The sequence below is a fragment of the Oncorhynchus kisutch genome, unplaced genomic scaffold (genome assembly GCF_002021735.2).
Source record: "Oncorhynchus kisutch isolate 150728-3 unplaced genomic scaffold, Okis_V2 Okis02a-Okis13b_hom, whole genome shotgun sequence".
Classification (NCBI taxonomy): Eukaryota; Metazoa; Chordata; class Actinopteri; order Salmoniformes; family Salmonidae; genus Oncorhynchus; species Oncorhynchus kisutch.
In genome coordinates, this window is record NW_022261979.1 from 1,727,523 (window position 1) to 1,748,059 (window position 20,537).

The following is a 20,537-nucleotide window of genomic DNA, read 5'->3' on the forward strand; positions in this document are numbered from 1 at the left end:
TCTGATCAATGTTATTTTAAATGGACCAAAAAAAAATATTTTCTTTCAAAAACAAGGACATTTGTAAGTGACCCCAAACTTTTGAACGGTAGTGAGTGTAGGCTGTGACTTGCTTAGAATTAAATACAAATTAAGTACAAAATTCCTTATCAGGCTCAGTGCCTTTGAATTCATTTTTAAAAGTGAGTCTGTGGCTTCAGGCTTAAGTGAAGGTGGAGAGCAGGCTTGCAGCGTGCCTGCAGAGCCACTGGGGATGCTAAACACCCTTTTGGACACTCTTGCCAGGCTAGGCAGGGATGCAGTATATTTTCTTTAAGTAGGCTTAAAGGTTTTTAGGCACAATAACCCAAACTAAAAGCTCCTTGAAAAAAGTTGGAATATGCCAGGCCTATTGGGACAAAATCAATGATGGCCCATTGTATAGATAATAGGACAAAAATTAAATTAATTTTTGTTGGTTTAAACATTCTTTGATCCAATGACAATTAACTACCCACCTCTTCCTTCCTTTTAGCATGTGCACATAGTAAGTACACCATCTTGCTTCCAGATGTGTCTGTTCAGATTCCACAATGATTATTTAGTTGTGGACATTACATCTTTGTAAGTCACCTTGATTTTGCACTGTGTTTTATTTTTAAAAAATGACAATATTTTACAAACTCCATGACAGTAGCTAAAGCAAGGGGCTATAGCTGCAGACAACAAATGTATGCTGGGCCGGGCCTGCCCTGAGCTCATGGAGCGCTCCAGCCTTTGGGAATCTTGCTCCGCAAATTGGTCACGCTCTGCTCCCATACTCTGACACTGACTCCGGTACATAGGTGGGAGATTGGGGTGCTCCAGTACAGTAGGTGGCAATAATGCACCATAACGTTGGATGCCAACTGCCAATAAACCCCACAGAAGAAGGGGCGGGGGCAACAATGGTAGCTAGCTATCGGCACACGTGAAAAATAGACTTTGATTTACACACCGGCAACTGTTTTCCTACAGTTATGTTAACGACGGCAGGTGTTTGGCAGGCAGGAGCGAAGGACACTGTGCTAGCTAGTTAACGAGCACATCATGTTGCCCCAGCCTCCCGCACTAGTGGGGGACGACCAGTAGACTGTCCTTCGCCCCCGCCTGTCAGGCATTGTTTTAAGGCAGTTCTGTTAATGATGAGGGCAGGCAGGAGCGAAGGACACTGCCTACTGGTGTCGTAGAACACCTGCCCGGTACACAGGAGACGAAAAACGTATAATACTTTCATTTACCTTTTGGGGGGTTCTTGAAGGAACCAATGGGATGCTCGAGGGGGCGTTCCTACAGATGCAGTAATGCCCATATGCAGGAACGCCCTCTTAATGCGGGCTGCAGTTGCACACTATATGTTGGGACCGTTATTCTACACCTCAATGGTGTTGTAGACAGGACTGGTGAAGATGCTGTCTGGCTGGTTCTTTTATCTCAGAAGTAAGAAATAAGTATTTATCATCAATAACTTGCTAAATTAGCGAACGTTACATAAGCTAGCCAAGTTTGCAAGCTAAAGAGCTAACTAACTTCCTCAGTCTGTAACGTTAGCTAACTATGCAGTTCTGGCATGAGTTACCGGTATATTATTGGTATTACTGTCCCCATATCTAACGTCAAAGCCCGCTACAATATAGACCATCTCTGCTATTAACATTGGTGTGTAGTAGATTGTACAAGCTGTCACGAACGCTAACGATACAACGGACAGGTGTGTTCACATGATCAGACGGTAGCTAACTAGCTAGTTAACGTTAGCTTAGAAGCTAGCTAGGTAGCTACGGTATTTTAGCTAGCTATGATGAATGTAACCCGTAGATAACAAGCTAACTTGGGATGGGCTACCGAATGCTGATAAAAATACACAAATCGAATATACCTGATCCCTTTTTCCAATGTAAAAAAGTATTCACGTTCCTTAGTCGTCGGTGTGCCCGAGTAGCCTGAGCTTGATAGTTGTTTCGACACGCTGATGCCCAGTCCAATGACAAAATGCATTGCCCAATCTCATTAATTGCCACGGTAAAAAAGCAGTACCTACTGACATCACGAAAATCGATGACCAATTGCTCTAATTCTATCCAATGGGAGGCAAGCTTGGATGCTATTCAACAAATGTACACAACATTCAGTAGCATTTTTTGTCCTGTGATAATTGTAACAAACATAATAATTGAGTGTATTTATATAGCGCGTTTCTACGGTTACTCAAAGCGCTTTACATAGTAAAGGGCAAACTCCTCTCATCCACCACCAATGTGCAGCACCCACCTGGGTGATGCATGGCGACCATTTTTGTGCCAGAACACTCACCCCAATCAGGTGGAGAGGTGAGTTATGTTATACCAATTAGGGATGAGGGAGGTGATTAGATGGCCATGATGGAATGGGACCAGGTTGGGGATTTAGTTATTTAAAAATATCTATATTTTACCTTTATTTAACTAGGCAAGTCAGTAAAGAACAAATTCTTATTTTTAATGACAGCCTAGGAACAGTGGATTAACTGCCTTGTTCAGGGGCAGAACAATAGATTTGTTTTTATCTTGTCAGCTCGGGGATTTGAACTTGCAACCTTTCAGTTACTGGTCCAATGCTTTAACCACTAGGCTAACACCCCTACTCTTACATTAAGTGCCATGTGATTTTTTTATGACCACAGAGAGTCAGGACACCTGTTTAATGTCCCAGCCGAAACGAGGCACCCTAAACAGGTCAATAAATATCCCCTTCACTGCCCTGGGGCAGAGTGAAGAGTGCACGCTACTGGCCCTCCAACAGTAATACAAACTAAATGAAATGAGTTCTTGCTATAAAATCAATAAGATTTTGTATGTTTTATTCTATATGTTTTTGGACAATTGGTTTGGTAATATTTGCCAGTAATATAAGTTTAGCATAAAACCAGTTTCTGAGAAGGCTGACGATAAATATGTATTGTGACAACAATGTCACACATTAATCTACAGAAGCTGTTTATCATATATTTCTATTTGTTTCCATAGCAACGCAGTAGAATATTACTTGTCTATTTTGTCAGAGGTCCATAAGATCTAGGATCAAAGTAAACAAATACTCCTCAGATGATAATTGTACAGTAGAAATAAATCATGCTGCTATAAACACGTTATAGGTTGTATTCAGTCTCAATGCCCTCCATCGTGACTGGTGTAGGCCAACACAGGAGAAATAACGTTTCTTGTCCGAAAATGTCTTCAAGTACTTACATTTCCAAGCCAACAATAGGCTACAATAATAGAAGCAGGAAAGCATTTTCTCAAATGGGAGAATAGCCTACTGTAGTATGTCAATTGCACTCCAGAGTCTCACAGTTAGGCAATAGAAGTCCATCTCTCTCTGAACACTGAACATCCCATTCCTCAATCTTCCCATCCCTTTCTCAGTCTAACGCTATGTGGTTCCCATGCTGGGGAGAGGAGGAGGACAGAACGTTCATCATCACACTGTGAGCGATAGCTGTGACAGTCCCCGAGCCTTTGGAGCTATTCTGCATGCTGATGATGTTCCCACTGGTCTGCTCCAGCTCTGCGTCCGCCTTGCGGAAGAAGCCCCTCATGCTGGACTGGAAGTTGTTGGTGACGAAGCAGTAGACGATGGGGTCCATGCAGCTGTTCAGGCTGCTGAGGGTGACGGTGACGTGGTAGACAATGACGTGGTGGGGCATGTCGGGGTAGAAGTACACCAGCACCTGCCTGACGTGGAACGGGGTGAAGCAGATGGTGAAGATGACCAGGACAGTGGTGAGGAGCTGCACGGCCCGCACGCGCCTCTCTCTGCTCTGCTGCATCAGACTGGAGTTGGACAGGGCACACATGATGCGCACGGTGAACACCACAATGACGACCAAGGGGAGGAAGAACTCGAAGACGGTCAGGACGAAGAGCTTGGAGACGCAGCAGCCTGCGTGTCGGAACGCCGTGGTGAGGAAGGAGTAGGTGACCACGATAGCGAAGAGCCAGATGAAAATGCACACCCCCTTGGCCATGTTAGGGTTCCTCCACTTCCTAGAGGCCTCAGCCTGTACTATGGCCAGGTATCTGTCCACGCATATACTGGTGAGGAAGAGGATGCTGCAGTACATGTTGACAAAGTAGCTGAATATATGCACATAGGAGCAGTTGAGGCACTTTCCCCCACTGTAATAGAGAATGATACGTGTGGGCAGGGAGAGGTTAACCAGTAGGTCTGTGACAGCCAGATTGATGGTGTAGATGACTGAGGTGGTCTTGGGCTTGGTGCGGAAGCAGAACACGTACAGGGCCAGGGTGTTGAGAACCATTCCCACCATGAAGATGAGTGTGTTGACCACCACCAGACAAATCCACAGGCTGTAGAAGTCATTGTAGAGACCCTCGTCTAGATGGGCCAGGCGGTGCATGTACGGCTCTCTGCTCACATTGGTGTTGCCGGCGGAGGTCGCCATGGGCATCACTGTTGAGGTCGAGTTATCCAGTGACATCCCCGTATAGGCAGGCTCCATGGTTCTGTGGTTGGCCCCGCGGCCTGAAAAAAACACACAAAAAACTATATGGAGTTAAGTGGGTTTATTTTTCAGATCAACACAACTAGCCCACACCTATTTATCATGGCATTTTTAGTTGAGGAATTCTGAACCATACACTGAATATTCAGGAAAATATTATTGGAAATCTAAACATAAACCAATATCATAATCATGTTGTAATAATGTTTAGATTCCTCAACTTGCCTACCTGGTTAAATAAAGGTAAAATAAATAAAATAGATGGTGTGATATTCTCTAAAGACTGAAGACTGCATCTACAAAACATTCATGAACAAAATATCTGCCTCCTGCTGACACAATTATATTCCAATCATTGTTGTTGTATTACTTGATGAGGTGATCCAAATAAATACTCTAACTTGATACTGGATGGGAAAAGTCTGTCGGACATTATACAGCCAATTCCATTGGATCATGCGGACGTCAGTGTGTATGCAGTCCAGGTCTGCATCCCAAATTGCACCCTATTCCTTATATAGTGCAGTCGTTTTGACCAAAATCCTGGCCAGAAGTAGTGCACTATATAGGGAATAGGGTGAAATTTGAGATACAACCCAGATAAAGTAACCACGTATGTTTGTGTGTACATATCAGGTAGGGAGATCTTTCCTGAGGATCTGGAGTCTCATGAGAACAGGCATCCTCTGTTACCTAAACACTTATTCAACTTTGACCTGGGCCCTGGACTCTAGCCACCAATGTCACTACTTCTCCACCATCCACTCCCATTGTGGTACGGTCACAGTGTTTGTTTCTGTTGGCATCAACCCCATTAACGAGCCAATTACAAGGGCATCTGAGCTATTCCATTCATTTCAAGTGTTTATTTACCAACTAGAAATCCATTCGTTTTCTCAGACATGGGAATCAGAGACGGGTGTAATGGTTTTGTATATTTAACAGTGAAGGTGGGCTTTTAGACAGAAAAATAAGCAAATGTATGCTACATAATATACCCTAGCAATAGGAACAGGACTGACATAGGAAATACAGCTGTATAGAGAATTGCAAATTATTCATATTATTCAGTTTTCCGGCAAAGTGAACTTCTTCAAAGAGAATCAGCACAGAGAGCAATAGAGAGTAGAACAGATGCTATGATTTCAAGATGTCAGACATCATTCTTGTGGGGCTTTTGGCATTTGCAGTGTCATCATAGTATATTATTATGCATTTCAGCCCTCCTTTTTTTGAGATTGGGACCTTATGAAATCAACCAACACAGAGTTATCTGATATCTTCCTTTAAAGGGATATCTGACACGCCTGCTCCAGCTCTCCCTCCCTGGTGCTCGAGGGCGCCAGGCTGCCCAGCGTTACGCACTCCTGCCACCATCATTACGCACACCTGCTTCCCTCGTCACGCGCATCAGCGTTTCATTGGACTCACCTGGACTCAATCACCTGTGTTGTTACCTCATATCTGTCTCTTCTCTGCTTCTGCATTCATTGTTGTTTGTCTTTGTATTACCTGGTTCTGACGCTGCTCCTGTCCTGTTCCATGTCTGTGCAGAATGAAATGTTCACTCCCCGTACCTGCTTCTCTACTCCAGCGTCGGTTCTTACAGATATCATGCAATAAATATTACTTTTAAACAAACCCACCTATTTCAACATCTGACCTCTCTACAAGGTTAAAAGTGAGTCTAAATTAGTGTCATTGTATACAAGACAATACGTTGTAGACAATCCCCTGTCTTAAGTACCTGTTGTGAAGAGCTACTTAGTCTCACTTTGTATAACACCAAGTAGACCGTAGTGCGTTTGGAATAGTCGGACACAACACACACACAGATAGATGGCCTCTGTATCCTCAATCCCCTTCCCACAGCCTGCAATGAACCATATTAGGGCAGAGAGAAGTGGCGAGGGACTGGCAAAGCAGGGAGATCGTGGGGAAGTCAACTGAGTGGAAAGGAATAGATACAGCTAGGCTACTCAGGCGTGTTAACATAGAGCAGAAACTGACTGATCACACTGACATCTGGAATTCTTTAAAGAAATTCTCACCAGCTATGTGATGTACACTGAGTATACAACCCACCCCTCCCCTTTTGCCCTCAGGAACGCCTCGATTCGTTGGGGCATGGACTCTACAATGTGTCAAATACATTCCACAGGGATGCTGGCCCATGTTGACTCCAATGCTTCCCACAGTTGTGTTAAGTTGGCTAGATGTCCTTTGGGTGGTGGACCATTCTTGATACACACAGGAAACTGTTGAGCATGAAAAACCTAGCAGCGTTACAGTTCTTGAAACAAACCGGTGTGCCTGCCACCTACTACCATACCCTGTTCAAAGGCACTTAAATCTTTTGTCTTGTGTATACAGTTGCCCATTCACCTTCTGAATGGCACACATACACAATCCATGTCTCAATTGTCTCATGGCTTAAAAATCCTTCTTTAACCTGTCTCCTCCCCTTCATCTACACTGATTGAAGTGGATTTAATAAGTGACATCAATAAGGGATCATAGCTTTCATCTAGATTCACCTGGTCAGTCTGTGTCATGGAAAGACCAGGGGTTCTGAATGTTTTGTATACTCAGTGTATACGGTGCATTCGGAAAGTATTCAGACCCCTTGACTTTTTCCAAATGTTATGTTACAACCTAATTCTAAAATGGATTAAATTGTTTTTTCCCTCATCAATCTACACACAATGCCCCATAATGACAAAGCAAAAACAGGTTTTTGAAAATGTATAAAAAAATAGCAAAACTGAAATATCACATTTACATAACTATTCAGACCCTTTACTCAGTACTTTGTTCAAGCACCTTTGGCAGTGATTACAGCCTGAAGTATGATGCTACAAGCTTGGCACATCTGTATTTCTGTATCTCTGCAGATCCTCTCAAGCTCTGTCAGGTTGGAATGGGGAGCGTCGCTGCATATATATTTTCAGGACTCCAGAGATGTTCAATCGGGTTTAAGTCCGGGCTCTGGCTGGGCCACTTAAGGACATTCAGAGGCTTGTCCCGAAGCCACTTCTGTGTTGTCTTGGCTGTGTGCTTAGGGTCGTTGTCCTGTTGGAAGGTGAACCTTCGCCCCAGTCTGAGTTCCTGAGCGCTCTGGAGCAGGTTTTCATCAAGGATCCTTCTATACTTTGCTCCGTTCATCTTTCCCTCGATCCTGACTAGTCTCCCAGTCCCTGCAGCTGAAAAACATCCCCACAGCATGATGCTGCCACCACCATGCTTCACCATAAGGATGGTGCCAGGTTCCTCCAGACGTGACGTTTGGCATTACCACAGCTGGACTCCAATCAAGTTGTAGACACATCTAAAGGATGATCAATGGAAACAGGATGCATCTGAGCTCAATTTCTAGTCTCATAGCAAAGGGTCTGAATACTTATGTAAATAAGATATTTCTAGTTTTCATTATTAATATATTTTCGTACATTTAAAGAAATCAGTTTTTGCTTTGTCATTATGTGGTATTGTGTGTAGATTGATTTGGCAAAACATTTATTTAATCTATTTTAGAATAAGGCTAAAACGTAACAAAATGTGGAAAAAGTCAAGGGGTCTGAATAGTTTCCAATTGCACTGTATATATATGCATCATAGTGAGATAATATTTGACTACTACATTTACATTGAAGAACAATTTAGAACATCCAAGCAAATGAGTATTACATGCTCAGTTGAGGGCATAATTAAATGAATAATGTAATTTGTCAAAAGCAACGAGAGCAATGTGGCCACAGGCTGCCTACAGCACATTGTAAAGAGACATGCAACAAATACATGGGATTGAATGACTATTTTAATTTCAATATCCCTGCATATTATCCAGTCCACAAGGCCAAGTTAATCATCATTAGTAGTAATATGTGTTACAGAGGGTGTAATTTACAGGAAATGTGATATCAAACGGCTCTCTGAGGAGATTACAGAGATAAATGGTTTCTTGCTCTGCCAGTTACAAAACATTCATTTACAAAGTTCTGCTGACAATTTTCTCACACTGTGTTTCCAGCCTCAGCAGCAACTCCCAAGTTGATCAACCACAAACATAATAGTGATGTATTGTTGCTATTTTAAAAACAATCAATAGTCAAATCAAAAACAACATATATATATATATCGGTCTGATATTTCACCTCAAAGTGACACAAACAGACATGTTTTAAATGGAACCTTTATTTACCTAGTCAAGTCAGTTAAGAACAAATTCTTATTTACAATGACGGCCTACCAGGGAACAGTGGGTTAACTGCCTTGTTCAGGGGCAGAATGACATATTTACCTTGTCGGCCTGCCAGGGAACAGTGGGTTAACTGCCTTGTTCAGGGGCAGAATGACAGATATGTACCTTGTCGGCCTACCAGGGAACAGTGGGTTAACTACCTTGTTCAGGGGCAGAATGACAGATATTTACCTTGTCGGCCTACCAGGGAACAGTGGGTTAACTGCCTTGTTCAGGGGCAGAATGACAGATATTTACCTTGTCGGCCTGCCAGGGAACAGTGGGTTAACTGCCTTGTTCAGGGGCAGAATGACAGATATTTACCTTGTCGGCCTGCCAGGGAACAGTGGGTTAACTGCCTTGTTCAGGGGCAGAATGACAGATATTTACCTTGTCGGCCTACCAGGGAACAGTGGGTTAACTGCCTTGTTCAGGGGCAGAATGACAGATATTTACCTTGTCGGCCTACCAGGGAACAGTGGGTTAACTGCCTTGTTCAGGGGCAGAATGACAGATATTTACCTTGTCGGCCTACCAGGGAACAGTGGGTTAACTGCCTTGTTCAGGGGCAGAATGACAGATATTTACCTTGTCGGCCTACCAGGGAACAGTGGGTTAACTGCCTTGTTCAGGGGCAGAATGACAGATATTTACCTTGTCGGCCTACCAGGGCACAGTGGGTTAACTGCCTTGTTCAGGGGCAGAATGACAGATATTTACCTTGTCGGCCTGCCAGGGAACAGTGGGTTAACTGCCTTGTTCAGGGGCAGAATGACAGATATTTACCTTGTCGGCCTACCAGGGAACAGTGGGTTAACTGCCTTGTTCAGGGGCAGAATGACAGATATTTACCTTGTCGGCCTACCAGGGAACAGTGGGTTAACTGCCTTGTTCAGGGGCAGAATTACAGATATGTACCTTGTCGGCCTACCAGGGAACAGTGGGTTAACTGCCTTGTTCAGGGGCAGAATGACAGATATTTACCTTGTCGGCCTGCCAGGGAACAGTGGGTTAACTGCCTTGTTCAGGGGCAGAATGACAGATATTTACCTTGTCGGCCTACCAGGGAACAGTGGGTTAACTGCCTTGTTCAGGGGCAGAATGACAGATATTTACCTTGTCGGCCTACCAGGGAACAGTGGGTTAACTGCCTTGTTCAGGGGCAGAATGACAGATATTTACCTTGTCGGCCTACCAGGGAACAGTGGGTTAACTGCCTTGGTCAGGGGCAGAATGACAGATATTTACCTTGTCGGCCTGCCAGGGAACAGTGGGTTAACTGCCTTGTTCAGGGGCAGAATGACAGATATTTACCTTGTCGGCCTACCAGGGAACAGTGGGTTAACTGCCTTGTTCAGGGGCAGAATGACAGATATTTACCTTGTCGGCCTACCAGGGCACAGTGGGTTAACTGCCTTGTTCAGGGGCAGAATGACAGATATTTACCTTGTCGGCCTGCCAGGGAACAGTGGGTTAACTGCCTTGTTCAGGGGCAGAATGACAGATATTTACCTTGTCGGCCTACCAGGGAACAGTGGGTTAACTGCCTTGGTCAGGGGCAGAATGACAGATATTTACCTTGTCGGCCTGCCAGGGAACAGTGGGTTAACTGCCTTGCTCAGGGGCAGAATGACAGATATTTACCTTGTCGGCCTACCAGGGAACAGTGGGTTAACTGCCTTGTTCAGGGGCAGAATGACAGATATTTACCTTGTCGGCCTACCAGGGAACAGTGGGTTAACTGCCTTGTTCAGGGGCAGAATGACAGATATTTACCTTGTCGGCCTACCAGGGCACAGTGGGTTAACTGCCTTGTTCAGGGGCAGAATGACAGATATTTACCTTGTCGGCCTGCCAGGGAACAGTGGGTTAACTGCCTTGTTCAGGGGCAGAATTACAGATATGTACCTTGTCGGCCTACCAGGGAACAGTGGGTTAACTGCCTTGTTCAGGGGCAGAATGACAGATATTTACCTTGTCGGCCTACCAGGGAACAGTGGGTTAACTGCCTTGTTCAGGGGCAGAATGACAGATATTTACCTTGTCGGCCTACCAGGGAACAGTGGGTTAACTGCCTTGGTCAGGGGCAGAATGACAGATATTTACCTTGTCGGCCTGCCAGGGAACAGTGGGTTAACTGCCTTGCTCAGGGGCAGAATGACAGATATTTACCTTGTCGGCCTACCAGGGAACAGTGGGTTAACTGCCTTGTTCAGGGGCAGAATGACAGATATTTACCTTGTCGGCCTACCAGGGAACAGTGGGTTAACTGCCTTGTTCAGGGGCAGAATGACAGATATTTACCTTGTCGGCCTACCAGGGCACAGTGGGTTAACTGCCTTGTTCAGGGGCAGAATGACAGATATTTACCTTGTCGGCCTGCCAGGGAACAGTGGGTTAACTGCCTTGTTCAGGGGCAGAATGACAGATATTTACCTTGTCGGCCTACCAGGGAACAGTGGGTTAACTGCCTTGGTCAGGGGCAGAATGACAGATATTTACCTTGTCGGCCTGCCAGGGAACAGTGGGTTAACTGCCTTGCTCAGGGGCAGAATGACAGATATTTACCTTGTCGGCCTACCAGGGAACAGTGGGTTAACTGCCTTGTTCAGGGGCAGAATGACAGATATTTACCTTGTCGGCCTACCAGGGAACAGTGGGTTAACTGCCTTGTTCAGGGGCAGAATGACAGATATTTACCTTGTCGGCCTACCAGGGCACAGTGGGTTAACTGCCTTGTTCAGGGGCAGAATGACAGATATTTACCTTGTCGGCCTGCCAGGGAACAGTGGGTTAACTGCCTTGTTCAGGGGCAGAATGACAGATTTTTACCTTGTCAGCTCAGGGATTCCATCTAGCAATCTTTCGGTTACTGGCCCAACGCTCTAACCACTAGGCTACCGGCCACCCCAAGGCCTATAGTAGATACAGTAGATATGTCTACAAACAACAATTTTTATTAAAGTGACAACATTGATTCAACCAGTGTTACCCAGTGGCAAGGATATAAGTAATGATTAAGTTATGATAGTGACTTTATAAGATGATCGTCAGAGGACTGTCTTTTAACTTAAAGGGACAGTGCAGTTAAACCGGATTTTCCTGTTTTAAAAAATTATATTTCAACACAGTGACCTTTTTATGCGAGTATGCACAATATATTATATATATTGAATTTGTTTCCTACACCCACATAGTTTCCTAGTTTCCTACACCCACATAGTTTCCTAGTTTCCTACACCCACATGATCAGACTGATAATTTCTATGGCCAAAAGAGGCTCAGGGAACTAAATGATAAAAAATATATTTTGGAATTATTTTATTAAATAAACACACAGGGACTTATTAGACATACAGTAATGATTAAAAAATACAATTAAAAAGACTGCATGGGGGCTTTAAAAGTTTAAAGGATGTCATGTCCTGATATAGAGACAGCAAACTAAGTTCAGTCAGGGATCCCAACAGATCAGAAAAACCTTGTGCAAATAAATATCCCTGTGTGAGTTCTGAACATGCCTCGTTTCAGGCAGGATGTAGAATCACATGGGTGAAATCCCACGATGTAGCCTAATCTACATAAACACCATATAAGGCAATAGCCTCTAACCATTTTCAAGTGTCAGTAACAAGCAGAGTTTGTTACATAAAGTGAATCTTACTAAGTGTTGCAAAAAACATCCATCATCATCTGTCAACAATATTGCACTGATACGTCTCAGTCAGAAAGAACTCACATCTTTTCCAAGAAAGAATAAATAAACAAAGAAAACGTCCCTACTTACCTCAACGCCTAGAGAAGAGTGAGGAGATCAATAAATCTGTTGGCCAGTTTGAGGTTACGTCTTGGTCCCCTTGAGGTTAGTAGAGAGACCAGGGCCTCCTCAGTCCAGAACCTCACTGCCCCTAAGGCTTCCTAGTTTATGCCTCTACTGTTTCAACGCCTCATTTCACTGTTTACCTCTGGTCCTCTGCTCCCCAGCATACGGCTCTGCACTCTTCCCATATCTAAACATTTAAAAGGAAACCCCACAGTTCTGTCTCTCTGTGCCTTAGCCTCCCGGTCTACTCTTCCGCTCAGCATCACACTAACTAATCCGGTCCCCGGTCTTTTAGCTGAGGATACTTAGAGAGGAAGTCTTCCTAAGTTTACATGAACTGTGACATCACTAAACAAGGACTCTCTGTACCACAGACTGTTTCCTAAATGGCACCCTGTTCCATTTATAGTGCACTACTTTTGACCAGGGGGCACTATAGTGTGCTATAAAGGGAATAGGGTGCCATTTGGGAAGCGAATACAGTCTTGTGGAATATCCCGGAATTTATTCCTGTGAGACTGAAAAAAAAGTAAGTGGAAATTGGTAAGTCTTTTTCACAAAAGCTGATTTCAGAGGTTTCATACAAATGAGAAAAATCAAGTGGCATCCTCCTAGAACAGCCATGAGGAACATATGACTGCATTTCAACTCAAGATCTGGGATCTCTTTAAAACACATATTCCATTATTTACATCAATTCAAACATTAAGTTAGCAAGGACAACCAAATTGAATCATAACAAAGATCATTTGAAGTTAGTTTGATGATTCCACTTGACACTTCTAGACTGGAAAACATCATTTCAGTACAGTACCATTCAGGGACAGACTGGGGAACACCGGTCCATTTTTCCCTCGAGGTCTCAATTATTAGCCAGAATAATAATAATTTGGCGGAAAAAGCCCAATTCAGACAGGCCCACCGGGCTAAAGATGGACGACCCATCTAGCATTTGCCAGAACTGTCCTATGGCCAGTCTGTCTCTGGTACCAGCTAAGTAATGACCCATGAGTGAACCTCTTCTAGACACATTCATCTTCCAGAATGAGTCTCAACTTTTTCCACATTTCCTGTTAGGGACCTCATTTCTCTTGTACTGTCAGTACTCTGTTATCACACAAAAAGTATTGATGTTCAGCAGAATGAGCTGAAAAGTCTATTGCTGTGAGCTGTGCTGACTCATTTTGAGGTATCAAATCAGTTGCATTATTGAAACGGTCAAAATAATGTATTTACTAAAGTATTATGTACCAACATGCTAATACAACTCTGTTACTGGTTTAATTACAGTGTTATTACACAGGTAAAATAACAACACAAGTGTTACCTATCTTCCCAGGGTGTTTACTACGAACTGTCTGTGGGCATTGGAGAGCACCAGCCTAATGCAGTCCTAGTCAACTCTCCTCGTCCCAGCCCCCTAAACATTGTGTCACCATGACAAAGCCCAGGGAGCTGTGTTTCATTGAAAACGAGCAGGAACCAAACACAGCACATCGCCCCCCACTACCAAAAAAGGACCCCTACTCTGCTGGACTGAGTTAAGGTGTATATACTGGACTGGATCTATAGACCTGAGTTAAGGTGTATATACTGGACTGGATCTACAGACCTGAGTTAAGGTGTATATACTGGACTGGATCTACAGACCTGAGTTAAGGTGTATATACTGGACTGGATCTACAGACCTGAGTTAAGGTGTATATACTGGACTGGATCTATAGACCTGAGTTAAGGTGTATATACTGGACTGGATCTATAGACCTGAGTTAAGGTATATATACTGGACTGGATCTACAGACCTGAGTTAAGGTGTATATACTGGACTGGATCTACAGACCTGAGTTAAGGTGTATATACTGGACTGGATCTATAGACCTGAGTTAAGGTGTATATACTGGACTGGATCTACAGACCTGAGTTAAGGTGTATATACTGGACTGGATCTATAGACCTGAGTTAAGGTATATATACTGGACTGGATCTATAGACCTGAGTTAAGGTGTATATACTGGACTGGATCTATAGACCTGAGTTAAGGTATATATACTGGACTGGATCTACAGACCTGAGTTAAGGTATATATACTGGACTGGATCTATAGACCTGAGTTAAGGTGTATATACTGGACTGGATCTATAGACCTGAGTTAAGGTGTATATACTGGACTGGATCTATAGACCTGAGTTAAGGTGTATATACTGGACTGGATCTACAGACCTGAGTTAAGGTATATATACTGGACTGGATCTATAGACCTGAGTTAAGGTATATATACTGGACTGGATCTACAGACCTGAGTTAAGGTGTATATACTGGACTGGATCTATAGACCTGAGTTAAGGTATATATACTGGACTGGATCTACAGACCTGAGTTAAGGTATATATACTGGACTGGATCTAAAGGAGGCAACTCTACTTCTGACATGGAATTAGAACTGTGTTGCCTGCAATGTCCAAGAGACGCTGGTTGAATGTTTGTTTCATTCCAGTCCAAGTGGTTCGGACATCATGAATTGAACGTTTGAGGACATTCTAAGTGTTGTTTAGACAGACCCTTCGCTGCAGGATGACTTCATATTCATGTAGGCTCCTGTGATCTTTCAATAAACTAAGTAAGTGATGGGAGAACGGTAAAACAAACTCGTACATTAAACATCTCATACCACACCAGTGAGACAGACTTTTGGGCTGTAGGGCGAGTATGGAGGCAGTTGTATTTTCTGGTGCTGGATGAAAAATGAAATGAACCCCAAGGGCCCTAGAAGCAATACCTTAACATTAGGCAACAAGTGTCATGGTTAACTGAACAGTTGTGAGACTGGTTTCGAGGTCAGAAAATAAATATGTAATTTTGGCATTTATATGAACTAATGGGGTAGAGACAATTTCCACATGTCATTAATCATCTCAGTCATTAACCCACTTGAAACCAGGAGGGACTTTCACTCAATGGAAACGTCCTGTTATAGAAAACCATGTGAAAAGATTAAGGACAACTGGGTATCATCCCATTGAACCCATTGCACAAAAAAATGACAATGGAAAAATACTCCATCTTCTTCATCTGCCTCTGTCAGTTCAGACCCAGTCGGAGGGTTCTGCTTTCTGTCAGAGCTAGAGTTGCAAAATGCCGGGAACTTTCAATAAATTCCCTGGTTTTCCCCAAAACCCGGTTGGAGGATTTCTGAAATCAGGAGGGAATCATCAAGAAATTCCCTGGTTTTCCCAAAAACCCAGTTGGAGGATTTCTGAAATCAGGAGGGAATCATCAAGAAATGCAGAATCCTCCAACTAGGTATTCTGGACAATCTGGGAATTTATTCTTCGTTACCGGAATTTTGCAACCCTAAGAGCGATGCTGTAAAAGCTACAGGCTGCAAAGACAACTTTGAAATGCGTGTGGATATTCTCCTCCAGGCTGCTGTGTGCGCCGTGCAGACAGAGTGAGTGAATTAAAACACAGAAGATGACAGTAATGTAAGTAAACACACCTCCCCTGCATTACTCACACACATTAGAGCTGCTCCCAAATGGCACCCAATCCCTATATACTGTAGTACTCTGACACCATACTCCCTACTGTATATAGTGCACTACGTTTGACCACTACCCATAGGGCTCTGGTCAAATTTATTGCACTACATAGGGAATAGGGTGCCATTTGGGACAATACCCTCCAGCTGAACCAATGGGAACCATATGATATACAGGACATATTGTTTCTGGTGCTGCTGAATGGGAGAGGAATATTAAAGTCTGAGGAGCTTCAGGATGTTATCAGGACCTTTCTAACAGCTTGTAAGGGGGATGTTGGTGTTGTAGGCTACAGTTGGCAAATATTCAAGGTTGAACACAGCCATCCTTTCTGAATAGACTGAGTAACAGAACAAGGTTGAACACAGTCATCCTTTCTGAATAGACTGAGTAACAGAACAAGGTGGAACACAGCCATCATCTCTGAATAGACTGAGTAACAGAACACGGTTGAACACAGCCATCATCTCTGAATAGACTGAGTAACAGAACAAGGTTGAACACAGCAATCATCTCTGAATAGACTGAGTAACAGAACAAGGTGGAACACAGCCATCATCTCTGAATAGACTGAGTAACAGAACAAGGTGGAACACAGCCATCATCTCTGAATAGACTGAGTAACAGAACAAGGTGGAACACAGCCATCACCTTTGAATAGCACTGAGTTATAGAACAAGGTCTTAATATAGGCCTACTGTATATAATGTTAATTTGGCGTATATTTCACATACCACACACACCGCACACAGACACGGGTACTGTAGACGTAAAGCCACGCACACTCTCTTTTCCCCACCCTTCTTCTTGAGAGAAGACACACAAACTGACTCCAAACTTCAGTTCATTGCAATCAGCAATTACAATCTCCTGTCTCGCTCCACTTCCCTAAACAACTGATAACGACGGTGCCAAATATGATTTAGCAGCCAGCCGCTGAGGCTCGGCGTCAGACAGCTGCAGGGTAATCACTAATGTCAATAATTAGAGACGTTGTGTGCGTCCCAAAAATTGAACCCTACTCCCTATATAGTGCTGGTCAAAAAGTGAGCTCTATAGGGAATAGGATGCCATGTGGGAGGCAGCTGTTGTCGTCACCCCTTCCCACGTCCCCACGTCTCCTCTCCTCTGCATTCACAGAGACATGTCTCTAGGGCCCTTAGTCACTAAATTAATAAACATACAGTACCGGACAAGCGTTTTATAACATCGACTCATTCAAGAGTTTTTCTTTATTTTTACTGTTTTCTACATTGTAGAATAATAGTGAAGACATTAAAACTATGAAGTAACACACATGGAATCATGTAGTAACCAAAAAAAGTGTTAAACAAATCAAAATATATTTGATATTTTAGATTCTTCAAAGTAGCCACCCTTCGCCTTGACAGCTTTGCACACTCTTGGCATTCTCTCAACCAGCTTCATGAGGTAGTCACCTGGAATGTGCTTCTACACCTGCATTGCTTGCTGTTTGGGGTTTTAGGCTGGGTTTCTGTACATCACGTTGAGATATCAGCTGATGTACGAAGGGCTATATAAATAAATTTGATTTGATTTGATTTGAATGAATTTCAATTAACAGGCGTGCCTTCTTAAAAGTTCATTTGTGGAATTTCTTTCCTTCTTAATGTGTTTGAGCCAATCAGTTGTGTTGTGACAAGGTAGGGGGGCATACAGAAGACAGCCCTATTTGGTAAAAGATCAAGTCCATATTATGGCAAGAACAGCTCAAATAAGCAAAGAGAAACGACAGTCCATCATTACTTTAAGACATGAAGATCAGTCAATATGAAACATTTCAATAACTTTTCTCAACATCAACTGTTCAGAGGAGACTGTGTGAATCAGGCCTTCATGGTCGAAATCCTGCAAAGAAACCACTACCAAAGGACACCAATAAGAAGAAGAGACTTGCTTGGACCAAGAAACACAAGCAACGGACATTAGACTGGTGGAAATGTGTCCTTTGGTCTGGAGTCCAAATTGGAGATTTTTGGTCCCAACCGCGTGTCTTTGTGAGACGCGGTGTGGGTGAACGGATGATCTCTGCATGTGTATTTCCCAACATACAGCATGGAGGAGTGTGATGGTGTGGGGGTGCTTTGTTGGTGACACTGTCTGTGATTTATTTAGAACTCAAGGCACACTTAACCAGCATGGCTACCACAGCATTCTGCAGTGATATGCCATCACATCTGGTTTGGGCTTAGCGGAACTATCATTTGATTTTCAACAGGACAATGACTCAAAACACACCTTCAGGCTGTGTAAGGGCTATTTTACCAAGAAGGAGAGTGATGGAGGGCTACATCAGATGACCTGGCCTCCACAATCCACCGACCTCAACCAAATTGAGATGGTTTGGGATGAGTCGGACTTGGAACAGCAGCCAACAAGTGCTCAGCATTTGTGGGAACTCCTTCAAGACGGTTGTAAAAGCAATCCAGGTGAAGCTGGTTAAGAGAATGCCAAGAGCAGGCAAAGATGTCATCAAGGGAAAGGGTGGCTATTTGAAGAATCTCAAATATAAAATGTATTTTAATTTGTTTAACACTTTTAAGACTTTTTTGGTTACTACATGATTCCATATGTGTTATTTCATAGTTTTGATGTCTTCACTATTATTCTACAATGTAGAAAATAGTAAAATAAAGAAAAACCCTTGAATGAGTAGGTGTTCTAGAACTTTTGACCGGTAGTGCAGCTATATAGTGTCTGCTGGGGAAACGAGCCAAGTGCAGTCACTGCAAGGTACTGTATCCTTCTCAATTCATTTGGAAAGGAGATATACAGTTTTGGTCTTCACGTTTAAGACGGAATGCAGATGTACTTTTTGTGAGTGCAAATACACTGTACTCTTAAAAAGGCAAATTGCATTTACTCAAATCCTACACATTTTACTGTATGTGAAACTGCATGCAACTTTATGCGATCTGCAACAGAACAAATCGTCACACCTGTTCTAATCTAAAACACTATCAGCTGCGGAACATCTTGCAGACTCGGAATCTGAGCAGCGTCACACTGTATGTCGGGGACAGGAAGTAGAATTACCTGTAGCCATTTCAGGAAGTCTTCCTTCTACAGAAGCCATTCATCATACACTCTCTCTCTGATTGGATGATTCTGGCACCCTCATCATCTCAGGACTTATTGCTAGGAACAGCAGAGTGTTTGTCCAGAAACAATAGACGAGAGATTAGAATACATCAACACATGCTGCGGAATAGAATTGTACTTGACAGATGTTGCCATGTTAAGAAGTAATAGACTAGCACACCAAGATGGAAGCTTTTTTGTGTGCAAGTTTAGTTACAGTGCCTTGCGAAAGTATACGGCCCCCTTGAACTTTGCGACCTTTTGCCACATTTCAGGCTTCAAACATAAAGATATGAAACTGTATTTTTTTGTGAAGAATCAACAACAAGTGGGACACAATCATGAAGTGGAACGACATTTATTGGATATTTCAAACTTTTTTAACAAATCAAAAACTGAAAAATTGGGCGTGCAAAATTATTCAGCCCCTTTACTTTCAGTGCAGCAAACTCTCTCCAGAAGTTCAGTGAGGATCTCTGAATGATCCAATGTTGACCTAAATGACTAATGATGATAAATACAATCCACCTGTGTGTAATCAAGTCTCCGTATAAATGCACCTGCACTGTGATAGTCTCAGAGGTCCGTTAAAAGCGCAGAGAGCATCATGAAGAACAAGGAACACACCAGGCAGGTCCGAGATACTGTTGTGAAGAAGTTTAAAGCCGGATTTGGATACAAAAAGATTTCCCAAGCTTTAAACATCCCAAGGAGTACTGTGCAAGAGATAATATTGAAATGGAAGGAGTATCAGACCACTGCAAATCTACCAAGACCTGGCCGTCCCTCTAAACTTTCAGCTCATACAAGGAGAAGACTGATCAGAGATGCAGCCAAGAGGCCCATGATCACTCTGGATGAACTGCAGAGATCTACAGCTGAGGTGGGAGACTCTGTCCATAGGACAACAATCAGTCGTATATTGCACAAATCTGGCCTTTATGGAAGAGTGGCAAGAAGAAATCCATTTCTTAAAGATATCCATAAAAAGTGTTGTTTAAAGTTTGCCACAAGCCACCTGGGAGACACACCAAACATGTGGAAGAAGGTGCTCTGGTCAGATGAAACCAAAATTGAACTTTTTGGCAACAATGCAAAATGTTATGTTTGGCGTAAAAGCAAAACAGCGCATCACCCTGAACACACCATCCCCACTGTCAAACATGGTGGTGGCAGCATCATGGTTTGGGCCTGCTTTTCTTCAGCAGGGACAGGGAAGATGGTTAAAATTGATGGGAAGATGGATGGAGCCAAATACAGGACCATTCTGTTCAGAAAACCTGATGGAGTCTGCAAAAGACCTGAGACTGG

At 43.2% G+C, this 20,537-nt stretch overlaps 2 protein-coding genes across 3 annotated transcripts in view; both read right to left on the reverse strand.

The window, feature by feature from the left end:
• slc45a4b (solute carrier family 45 member 4b) overlaps positions 1 to 2,490 on the reverse strand; it is a 30,987-nt gene extending 28,497 nt beyond the window's left edge. The window contains exon 1 of the mRNA XM_031812278.1: positions 1,898 to 2,490. The gene's annotated coding sequence lies outside the window, so the exon portion shown is untranslated. The remainder of the gene's footprint in view (positions 1 to 1,897) is intronic.
• Positions 2,491 to 2,822: 332 nt separating this feature from the next.
• gpr20 (G protein-coupled receptor 20) lies at positions 2,823 to 17,349 on the reverse strand. Of its 2 annotated transcripts, XM_031812280.1 has the most exons (3): positions 14,236 to 17,349; positions 12,550 to 14,159; positions 2,823 to 4,542 (listed from the first exon to the last, which is right to left on the reverse strand). In XM_031812280.1, exon 3 carries the CDS (start codon positions 4,517 to 4,519, stop codon positions 3,419 to 3,421), a length of 1,101 nt encoding a protein of 366 aa, XP_031668140.1. In that variant the 5' UTR covers positions 4,520 to 4,542; positions 12,550 to 14,159; positions 14,236 to 17,349; the 3' UTR covers positions 2,823 to 3,418. The 2 variants fall into 2 exon arrangements, with proteins under 2 accessions (XP_031668140.1, XP_020358531.1); XM_020502942.2 differs by having other exon boundaries at positions 12,550 to 17,349.
• Positions 17,350 to 20,537: the final 3,188 nt, after the last annotated feature.